The sequence below is a fragment of the Vicugna pacos genome, chromosome 13, assembly GCF_048564905.1.
Source record: "Vicugna pacos chromosome 13, VicPac4, whole genome shotgun sequence".
NCBI classification, from domain to species: domain Eukaryota; kingdom Metazoa; phylum Chordata; class Mammalia; order Artiodactyla; family Camelidae; genus Vicugna; species Vicugna pacos.
The window spans coordinates 36917586-36936971 of NC_132999.1; the positions used below are offsets into that span (position 1 = coordinate 36917586).

A 19386-nucleotide genomic window follows, 5' to 3' on the forward strand; every position below is an offset into this window, starting at 1 on the left:
ACAAAAAAACTCTTCCCTGAAAGCCATTCAGGAGTTCAGGTCTTTTGAGCATAAGCCAGCTGTTCTCCTTGCTTGGTTGGCCCCAGACGTGGGTTCAACAACAAAAACTGAGACTATCCTTGTCTGTCTTCACAAATGTACATACAGTGACCACTACCAAATAGCACATAGTAAGGATTCAATAAACAGATTCAATGAATTGACCACATTGAGTGAATTAAGGTAAGGCTTGGAATAATATCACAGCTATTGTTTCCTTTATCTTTGACCATCCTTTCTAGTTCAGTGGTCTGAGGAAACAAGGGTTATAAAAACAAATTCAGTGTGTCTCAACTTGAGTTCTTTTAAAAATTCCTAGTTACTTTCCCACTTCCCTTGGTCTCCACCACCTTCAACTGAAGCTGAAGGAAGAGGAGGAAAATAAGGAGGGAAAGGGGGAGGAAGGGAAGGAGCAGTAGGAACCACCCTTCAGTATAGTTTTCTACCAACTATTTTAGAATAATTTTTAATTGATGTTGAAGCTATGGAAAAACTTATACACTTAAAACTGTAGTGAAAATAAATAATGATATCTAGCACTTATGAAGCTGCTACTAAGTGCTAAATACATGCTTCATTTCATTTGGTTCTCACCACTCTCTGGGATGGGAACTACTATCGCTCCTATTTTATGGATCAAGAAATTGATGCTCAAAGAGTTTGACTACAGAAACACTATGCTGACATACCATTTTTTTAAAGCAATGTGACAAGTCATGTACAAAAACTATGTAACATTTATATCAATTAACCCAATCATGTCAATCTTGTAAATGTGTTTTCTGGAGTAACTTAAGAGAAGAAAAGAGCTGTATTTACAAAGACTTTCACCACAGCATAACTTTAAATAGTAAAATAGAAACAGATGTCAAACAGGAGAATTTATAAAACATCAACATGATAGAATGCCATGTGGCTACTGAAACAGTAATTATGAAGACTTAAAATATGTAAACATGTTTTACGATATATTAAATTAAAAATCAGACTGTGAAGATGAATATACAATATAATAGCCATTTAAAATATACACATATGAATAAGAACCAGAACGGAATAAATGAAAATAGTTGTGTTAAGAATGAATTAATTTTTATTTTGTGGTTGGCTTTATTCCTTTAATAACTATGTAAGTTTAAAAAGCTAAAGCTCTAAACTAGAAACAATGAACAGTATATATATGTAAATTTAAAAGTGTATGTGCAGTGAAAAAAAATAAGCTATCAAGCCATAAAAGACATGGAAGAAACTTAAAAGACATATTACTAAATGAAGGAAGCCAGTCTGAAAAGGCGAGGAACTGTATGATTCCAACCAAATGACATTCTGGAAAAGGCACAGCTACAGAAACAATAAAAAGACTGTGGTTTCCTGGGGCTTGGGGAGAGGGAGGGAGGAACGGATGAATAGATGGAGCACAAGGGATTTTTAGAGCAATGAAATTATTCTGTATGATACTATAGTGGTGGCTACATGTCATTATGCATTTGTCAAAGCTCATAGAATGTACAACATCAAGAGTGAACCCTAATGTAAGCTATGGACTTTGGTTGATAATAATGTGCCCATGTTGGTTCATCGATTGTATCAAATATGCCACACTGATGAGGGATGTTTGGCGTAGGGGAGTATAAATGTGTGGGTGGGGAGGGCTATGTGGGAACTCTATATTTTCTGCTCAATTTTGCTGTAAAGCTGAAACTGATCTAAAAAAAATAGTCTATTAAGAATATGAAAAAAAAGAATGTGGTCTTTATAGCTTACTGTTTTCCTAAAATATACGCTTTAAGGTGATTACACTGTTTTTATGTTTAAAATATAAACAAGAAACTACCCTTGATAATAATAAGAGAGAGAATGCGGAATTAGTCGTATATACGCTCTGCTGAACAAAAACCTAATTAAACCGTTGGACTTAAGTCATGACATTGACCCATACAAGGCATTTGAAGATACGAAACAAACTTGAGAAATCCATTTTTAGAACACGTTTAATGAATTCATCAGCAATTCTGAAGACTCCTGGTTGCTGTCCAGTGAGGCTCTGTCATAACTTCTACAAGTCAGGCTCCACCTTCACGCCCCAGCTTTAAGTTAGCAGCTTCGGTCAGGTTAGTTTTAGACACCAGTGATTCTATAGTTCTGACTTCTGGTTTCATTCTTTGATGTGATGTGTCTTTTTCAGAGAAGCCACGTTTATGTAACCTGCTTCAGAAATCTGTGAACGCAAAAGGGATTCGAGGGACTTGGGGTTTGCCATTGCTTCTTCTGATTTATGTTCTTCAGCCTCCTGAAGACTTCCAGCCGACTCTACCAAATCTGTTCCTGAAAAACTAAGACAGGCCACATGTGAGGACTTTGTGGAGACAGGATCTCTTGGCAGTACTTTGAGGTTACAGCGTTGAGGTATCAATAGTATTTCAAGTTTTACAACAGTCAAACACAAAGAAAACCAAATAAAATTAACCTCAAAAGTATATTCATGGATTGTTTGTTTTCTACCTTAAGTCAGGATTCTATCAAGTGTGGGGTGAGGCAGAGCTGAGGGAAGAAGGAATTAGAAGAAGATTCAAAAACTAAACATAGAGAAAATTACCCCAAAATGCTATGCTTTCTCAAGCCAGCAACAAGAACTAGTTAGGCAGCCATGACTTTCAGGTATGCAGATAACTGTCTTCATTTTACTAACCTAGAGTTTGGTAAGGGCACGATTTTATTCAATGCTTCAGATCCAGGAATGTCACTAATTGTTGTTTCCTAAAAGAAAAGGAAAGGTGAATATTAAAAAAAGTACAGTGATAAACTGTTGATGATACGATCCTAGAACTTATGCTTTATGTAGATTTTTGGTTAAAACAGGTAATCCCCTCACCTCATACCTGTTCAAATAGCTATAATCAAAGAGACAAGAGATCATAAATACTGGAGAAGATGTGGAGAAAAGGGAACCCTTGTGCACTGTTGGTGGGAACGTAACTGGTGCAGTCATTATGGAAAACAGTGTTAACTCAAAAGAACTACTACTTGATCCAGCTATTCCCACCACTGGGTATTTACCTGAAGAAGATGAAAACAATAATTTGAAAAGATATATGCACCCTTATGGCATTATTTACAATAGCCAAAATACAGAAACAACCTAAGTGCCCATCAATGGATGAATGGGTAAAGATGATGTAAGATAGATAGATAGATAGATAGATATAAAAAGATGAAATTGTGACAACCTAGGTGGACCTTAAGGGTATTATGCCAAATGAAATAAGTCAGAGAAAGCTAAATACCACATGACTTAACTCATATGTGGAATAATAATAATAATAATAATAATAATAATAAAAGAACAAATCAAACCAAACAAGAACAAACACATAGACACAGAGAACAGAGTAGTGGTTACGAGAGGGGAAAGTGGGGGAGGGTGAAATGGGTAAAAGGGTTCTACTGTATGATGGATGGAAACTAAACTTTTGGTGGTAAGCACGCTGTGGTGTATACAGAAGTTGAGATATAACGTTATACACATGAAACTTACATAATGTTGTAAACCAGTGTTACTTCAACAAATGAAATTATTTAAAAAAATAAATGCCATATTTTTATATTAATGCTTTTCACTGCTAGCCTGCTTCTTATATCAAGTTTTCTATATGAATTACCTCGTATTAGCTGATATAATTATTCCATTCTATTTACTTCAGTAAGCTTTTACTTAATACTCTGGTAAACATTTTTTACCCTCTTAAATCACAAAAAAAAGTACCTGTTTTGAGCCCCAAGACTTTAAAAACCAAATATTCTTTCTCAGAAAAGTGTAAACCAACACAGACCAGGGGACTGATCATAAAGAATACAGAGAGCGTATCAGAAAATGTGGCTTTTATCTTGAAGGCTGTGGGAAGTCCTTGCACGGTTTTGAGTCATCTACTCAGACTAGATACACTTTCTAAAGACCCCTCTGGCTATAGACTCTGAGAACCATACAACTTCAAAAGACAAAAGCTGGGAAGATGGAAGAGGGGAGATGAGGTGTGTCTTTCCAAGCAAGGGAAATATATGATACAGAGGAGGAAACGTCCGAGATCTGGAGAAACAGAGAATAGACTAGTTTCATTCGATCATGTTTGTCAGAAAGGTATTTGGAATGTGGAAAGTTCTTCCGTGGCTTCAGTTCTTCTGCTTTAGACATCAGCAACTCTGGAAGCCTTCCCGAGCCACCATAGACGGGTTTCGACACCACTCCCCTGCTTTCCTCAGCATTCTGGGCCTGTGCTGTTGCAGAACTTGTCACAACACATGGCAGTTGCCAGTTAGAGGACTGTCACTGTCACTGGGCCTGACTTCTTCAGAGAGCAGATACTCTTGCTCATGATCATATATAAACCATATGGCACACTATGGTCCATAAATATTTGCTGAATGAAAAACTTCATCTTATAGGCAGAGGCAGTCTCTGAAACTCTTGATCTGAAGTACTATGCAATCAGTGTATGATGATGAGTCTAGTGGCCTCGGCAGGACAGATTAGAAGAGGAGGAAAGATTGAAAGGAGATGAGTTAAGGAGTTGTTGCCGTAACCTAAGTGCTAAGTATCTGGGGTATAGGGGGGTGACAAGATGGACAGAGTTCCTACTCTCTTGGAGTTTATAATCCAATTGAGAAGAAAGATGGAATTACAATACAGGTAGCAATATGGTCTATTACAAGGCTATGTCCCTGATCACTCTAGTGCCCCAGAAAGGGAAGAAGTAGGCATGGGTTATTATGAGATAGTGGCTAAGAGCAGGGACCAGAGAGAGCTGGATTCAGTCCTTATTTTTCTATTTATCAGCTATGTGACCTTGGGTAATGACGTCACTTCACCTCTCCAGATCTCAGTGTCTCCAATTGTGAAAATGGGAATGACAGACTTGTCACATAAGATTGTTTTGTGGATTGCATGTGATAATATACATAAAATGCTTAGCACGGTCCCAGGCACATAGTAAGCACCCAACAAGTATCAAGCTGTCACCATTTTGGCCCCAGGGAAGGAAGGGACCTAGGACATGTCTGATCTCAGGGATCTATATGCTGATATATTTGCACATGTGATAATCACTGAGGATCAAGAGATCTGGGAAATGTCAGCAGTAGCCATGTGCCCCCAGACATATCGTTTAACTTCTCTGGGTTTTATCTCCTTCCTGCGTAAAATGAGAGGACTGAATTGAAGGATCCTTAAGATTTCTAAGTTTAAGTGTTCTAATATTCTCATTATAGGGGTCCCAGAAAGAGAAGAGAGAGAGAAAGGACCTAAGAAAATTTTGGAGAGACAATAACCGAAAACTTCCCCAGCCTGGGAAAGGAAAACAGTCATCCAAGTCCTGGAAGCGTAGAGAGTTCCACACAGGATCAACCCAAACAGGAACACACCAAGGCACATAGTCATCAAACTGACAACAATTAAGCATAAGGAGAAAATATTAAAATTAGCAAGAGAAAAGCAACAAATGACATACAAGGGAACTCCCATAAGGTTATCAGCTGATTTTTCAGCAGAAACTCTACAGGCCAGAAGGGAGTGGCATGATATATTTACAGTGATGCAAGGGGGAAACTTACAACCAAGAATACTCTGTCCAGCAAGGCTTTCATTCAGACTCTATGGAGAAATCAAAAGTTTCACAGATAAACAAAAGCTAAAAGATTTCAGCACCACCAAACCAGCTTTACAACAAATTTTAAAGAACCTTCTCTAGTCATCAACCCATAAGAAAAGAGAACAAAAAGAAGAGGAAAAAAAAAGAGAGACCTACAAAAGATTGCTTTGGCTGTTCGGGGTCTTCTGTGGTTCCTTATAAATTTTGGAATTGTTTGTTCTAGTTCTGTGAGGAATGTCATGAGCATTCTGATGCAGGTTACGTTGGATCTGTGGATTGCTTTGGGAAGTGTGGCCATTTTGATAGTGTTGATTCTTCCAATCCAAGAGCACAAAAAAAATCTTTCAATTTCTTTGTGTCATTTCAGTTTGCAGAGTATAGGTAACCTCCTTGGTTAAGTTTATTTCAAGGTATTTTGTTGTTTTTGATGTAATGGAAATGTCTCTGCCAGTTATAAAACTCTGGTTTTTGAAGTGAAAAAAAAAGAAAGTGAATGAAGGGCCACAAATGGCAAAATAGCCTTCTTTTTTATGGGTGAGTGGTATTCCATTACATATATATATATACACACACTGCATCTTCATTATCTATTCAACTATTGTTGTGCACTTAGGATGCTTCCATATTTTGGCAATTGTAAATAATGTGCTGTTAATAGCAGGGTGTATGTATCTTTTTGAATTAATTCTTATTTTGTGGTTGGCTTTATTCCTTTGATAACTATGTAAGTTAAAAAAGCTAAAGTTCTAAACATTCTTAGAAACAATGAACAGTACACATATGTAAATTCAAAACTATATGTGTGGTTAAAAAAAATGATCTATCAAGCCATGAAAGACATGGAAGAAACTTAAAAGACATATTACTAAATGAAAGAAGCCAGTCTGAAAAGGCTACAAACTGTATAATTCCAACTAAATGACATTTTGGAAAAGGCACAGCTATAGAAACAATAAAAAGATCATGGTTTCCAGGGGTTTGGGGAGACGGAGGAAGGGAGAAATGAATAGATGGAGCACAAGGGGTTTTTACGGCAATGAAATTTTCTGTATGATACTATAGTGGTGGCTACATGTCATTACCCATTTGTCAAAACCCATAGAATGTACAGTATCAAGAGTGAACCCGAATGTAAACTATGGACTTTGGTTGATAATAATGTGCCCGTGTTGGTTCATCGATTGTACAAATATGCCACACTGATGAGGGATGTTTGGGGTAGGGGAGTATCTATGTGTGGGTGGGGAGGGCTATGTTGCAAACTCTGTATTTTCTGCTTAATTCTGTTATGAACCTGAAATTACTCTAAAAGAATAAAGTCTATTGAAAATTTAAAAAGAGATTCTAAGTTTAAAAACAAGTTTGGAGATGTTTATTCCAATAGGTGTCAAGATGTTACAACTCGGTACCTTTGTCACACATGAATACTGAGTTCTGACCCATGTGACACTTCTTATCTTGATTTGATGATAATATTGTGGATCTCAAAGCTACTGGTTCTAAATATATTCCATTAAGGCCAGTAACTCAGCACCTACAGTACTATACTATTTATTCAAGTACATGCCAGTCCTTCTTTACTGGACTGAAGGCCTCTGAAAACAGGAACTATCTTCCATATTCCTAGGACCCAGTACAGTTCTTGGAATTAATAGTTTGTTGAATGAATGATTAAGTAAAAGGGTAAACAAACAGACAATAAAAAACAGTTATAGCTCAAACAAAGACATTTCTAACTGTTGGAAATTAGGTCACATCATCTGGCAGTTCTACTTTTGATAAAATCCTCAAACAACTCAAAAATTTGCACCTGAGAGCAAACATGATACAGGTCTTATGCTCAGAGCAACAGTACCCCACGAGCAGGATCTGCTGTGATGGATCCTAGGAAGAAATGCCTTAGCAGGTGGTACAAGCCAGGGAGGAAGGCAAGCAGCCTCCACCCTGGATTCAGAATGCAGCTCTGCTTACTGAGGTCCGTCTGGCCAGCCAGACCCTGGACCGTGTCTGAACTTAGACTATCGGCCACATCTTTCTGGACTTGGCCACTTGTCTGCCTAGCTCTTTGTAACATAATTGCTTTTCTCAGACTCAGATGTTCTCCTTGGACTTGACTCCTTGCCAGCCCAGACTAGCTTCACTCTACCTTTGTGAGCCTCGGATGGGCTCATCTCTCAGATGCGGCTAGAACAATACGAGGCAAACACGGTAGTTGAGAACAAGGCATCCACATGGAGACATTTAACATTCATTCATCCTCAAATATTTATGGAGCTCCTGTCCATGGATACAGTGACATATGAGCTACAACCCTTGCCCTCCGGGATGTCACTGCTGAGCTGCTGAGACAGAGAAGTGAAAAGGCAATGACAATACAGTGTGTTAAGGAAGAAGTGAGAAAGCAGACACGAACTGCTCTGGGATCACATAGGAGGAGCGTGTTTAGCAAAAGCTGAACCAATGAAGAGCAAAGTTGGCAGAGAGCAGTCTCAAGCTCTGCTGCCCCAGAGTGAAGCCCGTGAGCCTCTCTGCCACAGTCCACCACGAGGCCAAGTGCAGGCCACAGCTGCACGCAGAACATGAGGGAAAAGAGAAGGCAGCGACCTTAGCAACCCAAGCTTCATACTGAGGACCTGGCAGGGAGCACACATGCCTCTTACCTCTCCTCTGCGGATGTGGATGCTCCTTATGATGCGCTCTAAGAGGCCGACCTGCTGCACAAGCTGGAGGCTGTTCTCCTGTAACTGCTTGTTTTCTTTATCCAGTAAAAGTACTCTAAGAATGGCATAAATCAGAGGCATAAGTAAAAATTTCTGTATCAGTCCTGAAAATTCTACCTTACTTCCCACTAGCGTTGGGTCTTAGCCCACAGCCAGATTTTGGAACCAAGTTTGCCGGAATAATTCCCACTGTGTTCCAAGACCAAGTGAAAATTAATGAACTTCTGGCTGGTATACAGTCATTAAATACATGCTGAGAATAGAGACACACAAGAGTGCAGGAACACAAAAGTCACAGGTCCAGCCCTGGGGAAACCTGAGGAGAGGTTCGATCCCGTTTAGGGGAGGGACTGGAGTGAGAGACTCTGTGTCCCTAACGCTGCAGCTGAGCAGCCTGCATCTGGTTCTGATTTCACACTGTCATCCCACGCTTCTGCTGCAGTAGTGGCGGTGGCGGTGGTAGTAGTAGCAGGAGGAGGAGGGATATAGTAGAAGTAAAAATAGTAGGAGCAGCAGCTACCATTCACCATGGTTACAAGCACTTACCAAGTACGTGGGCACTGCAACCTAGCCACACAGAAAGTACTTAACACTTCCCACGTATTAGGTACTTTAATCCTCACAACCACCCCATGAAATAGATACTGTTATGATGCCTATTCTGCAGATGAGGAAACTGAGGCTTGGAGTTGGGGAAGTAACTTGTGTAAAAAGATAAAACCAGAAAGTCATAGGGCCGGGCTGTCTGCTTGATTCTCTCTCAGTCTACCTGGATCCCATAGGTGTCAAGTGATAAAAATAAGTGTTGACACACACAAAGGGAGGGGCCGGAATGAGCAGAGCTGGGTTCTCAGGAGGCAATGCTGCTGTGAAGGCACCTGTGTGAACGGCCAGCCTACCTTCTCCATGACATTCTTCTCTCTAACTCTACAACTTCTGCCACTCATGTGAACTGCTAAAAACAGCAGATGGCAGAGAAAAAGTTATGAGATAGGCCACAACTCAAAGGACCATTTCTGAAACCATCCCTTTGTTGAGGGAGAAACATCCTCTTTGTGGAGATCATGGGCCTGCACCCACCTGCTCTGGACTGAAGATATGACCCCTTTGTTGCTGTGGATCAGTTCTTCTTGCTCGGTGAGTTGCTCCAGGAGTTTACTTTTTTCTAGGAGCAGGATATCATTCTGGGCAATGACCTGGTCCTGGAACACCTTCTCCTAGGAGTAATACAGCCCCGTAAGTACCACAGCAGGAGAAAGAATGACACGGTGAAGAGAATCATCCTGTTTCTAAGCAAATTTCCTTGTTAACTGTCTTCTCCCATCTTCTAATCTGCCTCCACCTGTTTGCTGACACTCTGCTAGATCATCCCTCTATTTATTTCAGTTATCTTATGTCATGCATTTTGTTTGGACAGTTACTTATTCTTCTGGGTTAACATTTTAAAATATTTGAGCACTCAACTTCCAATCAGGTCCCAGTGCTCCCAACTGTATGCTAATTCCGTAGGGATCAAATCATTCTTCTCTCTAACTCTACAACTTCCGCCACTCGTGTGAGCTATCTGAAGCTCCATATTGAAAAAAATTTCCATATAATACATTTCCATATGCTTTGGGGGTATAGTCTTTTTAAGGCAATGAGAGGGCGACGGGAATTTAGCCACCTCACTTGACAACCAGTGTCAGGGTCTCAGTTGCCTTGGCAAGTCAAGCAGGTAAGCCAGGTACTGAGAATATCCTTGCAGGGATGATGCTGAAATGACTTCTAGCTTGACACCATGTTCCACCTTCTACCAACCACTTTCCCTGAAAAGGACAGCTAGTGACATTATAGCTAAAATGAAAAAGGATTATATTTTGTGAATATATAACATTCTCATATTGAGTCAGTGGATATTAGTAAACATCACAGGTGGTGAGAACTTGAGAAGCTCACAGTGTAGAACTGCCCTTCTCACTTCACCAAGGACCTGTCAATGGTAACAGGCAAGTACCTTCACCCTTTGTGTCTGTTCCCACCTGCCAGTGGTGGGAGCAAGTGGGAGTGGGCGAAGAATAACCACCTCTGGCAGGTGGGTGAACCACAGGTTAGGAGGGAACTTTCTTTTAAATAAGGTACTAATATAGATCATTCAGAAAAGACTAGCCATTTACATTGTATCTTAAAAAACCTCAAAATAAAAAAATCAGACTCAAAGATACAGAGAACAGATTGATGGTTACCAGAGGTGGGGGTGTTGGCGAAATGAGTAAATGTGGTCAAAAGGTACAAGCTTCTGGGAGTGGGTGGGTAAAGCTTAGTGGCAGAGCGCATGCTTAGCATGCATGAGATCTTGGGTTCAATCCCCAGCACATCCTTAAAAAAAAGAAAAGAAAATAAAAAAAAACTTCCAGTTATTAGTAAGTCACGAGGATGCCATGTACAGCATGGTGACTATAGTTAGTAATACCTGTATTGCATATGAGAAAGTTGCTAAGAGAGTAAATGTTAAAAGTTCTCATCACAAGAAAAAAATTTGCAACTATGTGTGGTGATGGATGTTAACTAGACTTATTGTGGTCATCATTTAGCAATGTGTACAAATTGAATCATTATGTTGCACACCCGAAACTAATATAATAAGTCAATCATAATTCAGAATAGAAAGAGAAAAGAAAGAAAGAAAGAAAGAAAGAAAGAAAGAAAGAAAGAAAGAAAGAAAGAAAGAAAGAAAGAAAGAAAGAAAGGAAGGAAGGAAGGAAGAAAGAAAGAAAGAAAGAAAGAAAGAAAGAAAGAAAGAAAGGGAAAAAAAGACTGCCCCTCTATTATTATGGAATTATAAGGAAGGAGATCACAGTGTGTTCTGAAACAAACCCTTCCAGATTTTAAAGTCCTTCTTCCAGGACCCTTCAATGTCTAATGATAGTCTGACCTGCTATTATTTAAATACATTTATGGTAAGTTTTAACAGTGGAAGCAGGCACCCCACGGATAACACGCTAAGCAGTTATAACTGAATTAGGAAGAAAATTAGGTGAGGCAGGCCTGACCCCCTGTCCTTGGGAAATATCATATTTTTTGGAATCAAAAAATCAGGACACCTGCTCTAATAAAAGGATAAAATATTGAGGAAAATCTGGTTTGGATGGTCGCAATAGTCAGAGGACTCAACTGGCACACTGTATAAAGAGAAGACTGAAGGTACAAAGCCCCCAAAAGTGACATTATTTTCTGGAGACTTGGTGCTTAGAAAGTGAGTCCGGCTTTTATACCCACAAGGCTCTGGTTCACGGACCCTAAAATAACTAAGATCAGGAGCTCGGAGTTTGTACCACTGTGGCATTAAAAGATCTCACATCAGTCTTCTCTAGGCTAAGTATCTCCAATTCTACGAACAATTTCTCATCAACTAGGCATCTACCCATGAACATGCTTCTAAGAGATTTTACACTAAGAAGAAAATAGCATCTATGAAAATTCGTATGTGTCAGTACCACTTTAGGGATTTTGTATTTTAATCCTCACCAAAGCCTTGTGAGGTAGCAGTCACTTCCCCACTTTACAGAGGAAGATGACGCCCAGGGACTTGGGCGAGGTCACAGAGCTACTCAGTGGCAGGACTAGACTTTGCACCTGCGTCTAAGGTGGACACGTAGCACACCCTTCAAGGGCGGTGCACAGGAGGCCCAGCCACTCTCTCGTCTCCAGCATATTTTGTGGAGATGTGTGGTTCTTTGGGTAGATGTATTAGTTTCCCAGGGTGGCTGTAATAAACTACCCCAAACTAGGCAGCTTAAAACAACAGGAGTCTATTGTCTCACGGTTCTGGAGGGTAGAAGTCTAAAATCAAGGTGTCAGCAGGGGTAGTTCTTCTGGGGGCTCCGAGGGAGAACCAGTTCCCTGCCTCTCTCCTGGCTGGTAGCTGCCAGCAATCCTTGCTGTTCCCTGGCTTGGGGCTTCATCACTCCTCTGCCTCTGTCATCACACGGCCGTCTTTCCCTGCGTATGTCTTTGTGTGTGTCTTTCCCTCTTCTTATAAGGATACTAGCCATGTTGGCTTTAGGGCTCACTCTAACCTAGTATGACTTCATCTTGACTGTTTATACTTGCAAACACCTTACTTCCAAATTAGGTCACATTCTGAGTTTCTGGGTAGATGTGAATTCGGGGGGTACGCTATTCAGCACAGTACAGTCAGGACACGTGACTGCTGAAAGCAGGAGGCTGGCTATGCCATGGACGCCGAGATGTGGAAGGTGGGCATCCTAAGGCAGGACGGGTGATGCAGGACAGGCTGATGATATTTTTGGTGGGCCCATGGACCAGGGCTGCTACTTTTCTTCTATATATTTTCCACATGGTTTTCCTAGTTGTGGGTGTAACCTGGACCTCTTTAAAAGTTTGATGAATTAGTGCCAAAATAGGAGGGTATTGTAAAATCTATCTTTCCTTTTTCACTACTGTTAGTTTTTTAAATCAGAAACACAACATTGGTGACCTGTCTGTTATAATCCTCAAATGTTTTATTTGTATGTAGCCTGAGGATTCTTAATCTGGAGTCCTATAATAATACGGAGTAACTGAATTTACATCAATCGTTTTGGTATCCTTGGCGCATAGTGGTGGTACAATAAAAATCGGTTGGGCATCGAAATGAGTATTTTAGGACTGAGGACAACGTTTTCAAAACTCTGAAATGGGCTGGGGGGTGGGTGGGGGATGTCTCAAGAAGGGAAACATTCCAGGCCAACTCAGTTGCTCTCCATTTAGAACTGATGTAGTTTAATGTCCTCAGGACTATTCTGCATTTAATCTCATTCATCTGCCCCATTTCCTTCCTACCCACACACCAGGGAGTCACAGGGGCAACAAGACAAACATAAAGAAATCAGGCATGTTTAGAAAAAAAAGCTTGAAGGCGCTAGTCAAGGACCTATAAAGGAATAGGGGTCACCTGTCTTCCCTAACATTGAAAACCGACAGAAATGGGAGGCAAAATGAGGGCTGTAAAAGTAGAGCTGAGTGACTGAGGGTGGTCTGGAAGTCTCTGCTGAAGGGTGATCCAGGAAAGATATCCTCATTTGAAGGCAAGACGCTAGTCCTAAGTTGGCGGGGCAGAGTATTTTCAGTGTCCAATTTGCTCCAGCATCACTACGTGTCCTATATACTTTTTGGCAGGATTTAAACAATCACTCACATTAAAAGAGGTTGCAAAGGAAAGAAACGTAAACCTGGGCTCTGAAGCAGTCACAAATACACTAAAACATGAGCGGGCTTTCTCCAAATGACCGCCCCTAGCATTGCTGTGAGCTCTCCACTTTTCCCCCTCACCTTTTCCACTTGTTGCCACAGGGCTCTGGTCTCATTTTCAAGTTGTTTAATTCTGTCATCTCGTAGTTCTACTTCATGAACTAAACGATCCTTGATTCTGCGAAGCTTGGCTTTTTGGTGGTGATGTTTCTCGTGATAGTTTCTATAAAAGTAAATTTAAATATAGGCGTACCTGAACGCAGTGGAAATTTATTTTGCCTCCCCAATATGCACCTTTCTTGAGTGTCCTCTTCTTGCTTTGTCAGGGCCTGACACTAGAGGTGGATACTTGTCCCGTTATCTGCAGGACTTCTTGCCCTCAAGTAGGGGAGTGGACCAAGCATAATCTCTTAAATTACATCAGCTTTAGTCATATCCAAATCAGGAGACTCTTTGACTTCTTATCCCTGACTTCTAGATTCTGAATCCTGCTCCACTGATTCAGCCATTAATTTAAAATATTCTAGTTCTTGGTTATACCCTTGGACAGTGACATAACCCACTTCAATCTTGTCTATTTTCCAGATAACCGGGTCTGCTCTCAGTCCCCACCTTGAGTCTGGACTTCTACATGCCAATTACATACAGGTCTTGGGGGACGGTACAGCTCAAGTGGTAGAGCGCATGCTTAGCATGCACGAGGACCCAGGTTCAATCTCCAGTAACTCTTTTAAAAGTAAATAAACCTAATTACCTTTCCCCACCTCCCTAAAAAGATAAACAATTCTATATAGGTCTCTGCTCAAGACTCTTACTCTGATTCTGACATAAATTTGACTTACCACCAATAAACTCATGAAAAGATGTTCAACATCATTAGCTATTAAGAATATGCAAATCAAGAATACAATGAGAAAGGAGGGTATAGCTCACTGGTAGACTGCATGTCTACTGGGTTCAATTGCCAGTACCTCCACTAAAATAAGTAAGTAAATCTAATTACCTCCCCCCAAAACAAAAAACAAACAAAAACAAAAAATACAATGAGATATCACTTCACAACCACTAGGATGGTGAAAATAAAAAAGAAAGGTAATAACAAATACTGGCAGGGATGTAGAGAAATTGGAACACTCATACACTGCTGGCAGGAATGTCACACGGTGCAGCCTCTTTGGAAAAAGCCTGGCAGTTCCTCAAATGGTTAAACATAGAACCATATGACCCTGTGATTCCACTCCTAGGTATATACTCAAGAGAAATGAAAACATATGTTCACACAAAAACTTGTACACAAATGTCCGAAGAGCACTATTCACAATAGCCAAAAGGTGGAAACAACCTAATTCCCATCAACTGATGATTCAGTAAACAAGATATGGAACAGCTGTACAGCAGAACATTATTCAGCTATAAAAAGGAATGAAGTACTGATCCAAGCTACATGAATGAACCTTGAAAGCAGTGTGCTAAGTGAATGAAGCTAGTCACAAAGGGCCACATTTTACATGATTCCATTTACACGAAATGTCCAGAAGAGGCACATATAGAAAGTAGATTAGTGATTGCCTGGGGCTGGGGGTGGGGAGGGGAATTGGGGTTGGGGGGTGATATCAAAAGGGTTTCTTTGTGGGGTAATGAAATGTTCTAAAATTAATTATGGCAATGAAGGTACAACTAAAGGCCATTGAATTGGACACTTTGAATGGGTGAATTGTATGGTATGTGAATTATATTTCAGTAAACCTATTATAAAAAAAAAAGAATCAAAATCTAAGTTACCACAAGATCTTGTGGTAGCTCACAGCAAAAAAAGAAATGTGACAATGAATATTTGTATGCTCATGTATAACTGAAAAATTGTGCTCTACGCTGGAATTTGACACAACATTGTAAAATGACTATAACTCAATAAAAAAAAGTTTTAAAAAAATCTAAGTTACCATTGCAAGCTACTATAACAGCTAATCTGAGTAAACAAGAAAACAGATTAAAGCCTGCCTACTACCACTAGGCAAGTCTCTCTGAAGATGACTGCGCTTTCCAAGTAAGAATACTGCTCCTCAGAAAGTGCTTCTTCAGATTAAAAATTAAGACCTTTCACTTTGAATTTATTAGGTCTACTAACACAAAAATCACTCTGAACCAGGATTTCTCAGCCTCTGCACTGCTGACATTTCAGGCCTGATAATTCTTTTGTTGTTGTTGTCGTGTACTTTGAAGAATGCTTAGCGCCTTCCTCGGCCTCTACCCACCAGATGCCAGTAGCGCCTTGTACAGTGTGACAACCCAAAATGTCTCCAGACACTGCCAAAAGTCCCCTTGCCCTGGGAGGCAAACTATCCCCTACCGAAAACCACCGCCCCGGCTAACATTCCTGGATTAGGTTTTCCCTAAGCCCACAGCGTTGGTTCTCAAACTGTGTTCAGACCAGCAACATCAGCAGCACCTGGGAACTTGTTGGAAATGCAGAGTCTCAGGCCCCCTGAGAACTACAGAATTAGGAACTCTGGGGTGGATCTGCATTTTACCAAGTCCCCCAGGGGGTTCTGAGGCAGGCTAGTTTGGGAGAAAGCCCCGGGCATATTTGGGAGGGATCCCCTCACCACTTCTGTTTCGTTGTAAACAGACCCCTTGTGGCAGGCTGTAAGGTGCAGCTCTGGCCTTTCTTCCTTTCTGCTAACAGAACCTAATTTCATTTAGGTGTCTACAGAGATCCCTTGATCTCAAGGGAGGTGGGTGGGCCCCAGGGGTGTGTGTGTTGGGGGGTGGATTGCGCTCGTGAGACACGTAAGGCCTGTTGGGCACTTCTGGAAAAGCTGAGAACTTGAGAAAGTCTCTCTCCGCCTTGGCTGCCCTCCTGCTGAGGCTGGGCTACCTGCAGCTCCAGTCACTGCCTTGTCACCATGAGGTGAGAGCCCTAAGGACAAACCACCAGCCCGCCAGCCACGGCGGAGCAGGAGAAGGGACAAAGAGCCTGGTCCTAAACGACACTATGAGCAGCTGAATCAACCTCCACAATCATCTTCCTCCAGATTTTCTGTTATATTTTTTTAAAAAGTTTGTCTAAATATAGCAGTCAGATTTTGTGGTTGTTGTTGTTATTCATGGTCAATTACACCCTGATATCTTACAAATAAATAAATAAAAGAAGAAAAACCACTCTAAACAAAATAGTATTCTCACGGTCTCTATCACCTCTAAGTTCCCTGAATGCCTAGAAATTAGGATACAGCCTTTTTAACTGAAACAAAAAGTGTTCAGGGAATGAAGAATCTGCCGTCACCATAGGCATGTGAGGCCACAGCCATCCAGGCCTACGATGCTGTCTGGTCCTACTGGGGCTCTGACACTCACACTGGAGGAAGCCCTAACTAAGAAGGGAACTATGTGTGCTCCAGGCTTTTGAAGACACCTCACTTGATTTTAAAGCAAACTGGTGAACTTGATGTCCTCACTCCATGAGCCAGGACTGAAGGCTGTTGCAGTAGCATTAACTCAGCAGGACTGGGGTGTTCAAACCCTTCACATTCCTTGACTGGCTCCTGGGAGACAACTTCTAAGCCCTTGGAATGTCCTGCCTGATCATAATGTCTCTGTATACCTGATATGCCAAAAATATGATTTATGGAGAATGTGCTTTTGTTTACCTTGGCCATGCTGGATCAGTTTGACTTTTGGGGGTTTGGGGGAGTGGAGACTGAGTAGTTAAGGTCAGTCATTGGGGCACTCCATGTCTACCTGACTGACCCCCGATTAGATCCCTGAACGTCAAGGCTCAGGTGAGTTTCTCCGGCTGGGAACATTTCACTCATGTTGTCATACAACATCGCTGGGGAACTGAGCGCTGTCCGTACTACCCCACTGGGAGAGGACAACGGGAAGCTTGCTTGCATCTTGTCTCTCCTGAACTCTGAAGCTACGTGCCTTTTCCCTTTGCTGGTTTTAATCTGCATCCTTTCACTGTAATAAACCATAACCATGAATGTAACAGCTTTTCTGAGATTTCTAAGTTCTAATGAACCACCCAACCTGACGGTGGTCCTGGGACTCCTCACACAAAGGAAAGTTACTTCTACAGAGAAGCATCTGATTCCAGAGCCTGTACCCCAGTGCTATAATGCCAGCAAAGCGGAGCAACCCGGATACCACTGACTTATCCTGATGAAATACTTTGCTTTATATAAGAACTAGGAACCAGATGGGAGGGGGAGAGCAAAGCAGACTTATTTAGATGCTAATTCTAGTCAACTATGATGGAATAGCTACTCCGAGAGGTTCCTGTGTTCTTGGCAGTTATATCTTACCTCTAAATGTGTTTATGCAAGACTCTTCCATTTTCCAAAACAGTGCCCTCCTCTCTTCTACTTGCTGATTATAAATAAAAGAATCATTTTGAGTATTTTTCCCTTAGAAGATGAATTTAGCTGTTAGCCAGATACTAAGTGGAGAAGTTTGAGACACGCACACCAGGCTTTGTCACCAGCATGTCTCTGTGTGTGGTGGTGACTGACTGTGAAAGTTGTCCCCAATGCACTTTCTCCTTCTATCGTTATAGTCTCCCTGATTTTAGATTGGCATTTGGTTGCTCAATATATGAACTACGTTTTCTGGCTTTATCTGCAGCTAGATGAGGCCACATGAGTAAGTTGTGGACAACAGATGGAGCGGAGGTAGTGTGCCTTAAAAGAAAGTGTAACACCCTTGCCTACCCCTCTTGCTCCCTTCTTCTTGTTGTATCGAATGTGGATATGGAGTGAACTACCTTGAACTATGTGGATAAAGGTTAAATATGCTGGAGCAACAAGAAAAGAGTTAAGACTTCGGACATATTGAGCCACCAGACCCATCCGGGGCTACTTATGTCTGTGCTGTTAGGTAAGAGAGAAACCGCTCCCTTTAAAAAGGCTTTCTTATTCAGTGTCTCTGCTACAGAAACTCAATCTCCATCCTACCTAATAAAGTTGGTTTAGATACCTGGGTCCATAAAGCTGCCTTAGGCCTGTTCAGTTCTGTGGCCTTGGCAGCATTCATTACATAACATAAGGTCCATATTCTTGCAGATTGTGTTCACAATTACTGCTGTCGTGACTTAAGAGTCTTTACAGGGAGGTATTTCCATCTCATAAATGTTCTCATTTTCCCTTATACTAGGAAGAGCTTGGCAAAAGATATCACTGAGTTTCAGCATCCTTTGGTCCACAGCTTCAGAGGTGTAACACCATCGAGCATTGCACAAACAGCCTACCTGTTGTCCACTGAGTTTTCCAGCTGTTCACAGTTCCTCCGATGTTTTGACATCATTTGAAACAGAAAATGTATTTTTGGAATTTCTTTTGCTCATCCTCCCCTGAGATATTAAAACCCACGTCTCTAGCTTCCCATGTCAGACAGCTGCTGTCTCTCTTATTCTGCCACTTGGACTATAACAAAAATTAATTTATTTTTTAAAGTAAGATGATAAACAAGAGAAATTTGGGGGAAAAAACCCAACTCCCATATGATCAGTATAATAATATTGCTGTATTTCCTTTGTCTTTTTGTAAGTACCTTTTGTTTAAACACTGTTCATATTAAAATTATCTTCTGCTCTTTTCATTTATTATGTCACAAGCATTTTCCCACGTTGTCATCTAGTCTTCATAGTCACCATTGTTTACAGTTCTATTATGTTCCATCAAGTCAATTAGACTTGACCTAATAGATTAGCTCCTACTGCGTGATAGTGAGGCTTCTCCCTGTAGCGTTAGGTA

At 40.9% G+C, this 19386-nt stretch overlaps 1 protein-coding gene across 1 annotated transcript in view; it reads right to left on the reverse strand.

The window, feature by feature from the left end:
- Positions 1–2012: 2012 nt before the first annotated feature.
- The window catches only part of CCDC30 (coiled-coil domain containing 30), a 104771-nt gene continuing 87397 nt past the window's right edge, over positions 2013–19386 (reverse strand). Inside the window, exons 14-18 of the mRNA XM_072974643.1 lie at positions 13715–13856; positions 9482–9618; positions 8342–8456; positions 2729–2796; positions 2013–2372 (exon numbers count right to left, since the gene is read on the reverse strand). Coding sequence (XP_072830744.1) covers positions 2195–2372; positions 2729–2796; positions 8342–8456; positions 9482–9618; positions 13715–13856 — 640 coding nt within the window. The 3' untranslated portion in view covers positions 2013–2194. The remainder of the gene's footprint in view (positions 2373–2728; positions 2797–8341; positions 8457–9481; positions 9619–13714; positions 13857–19386) is intronic.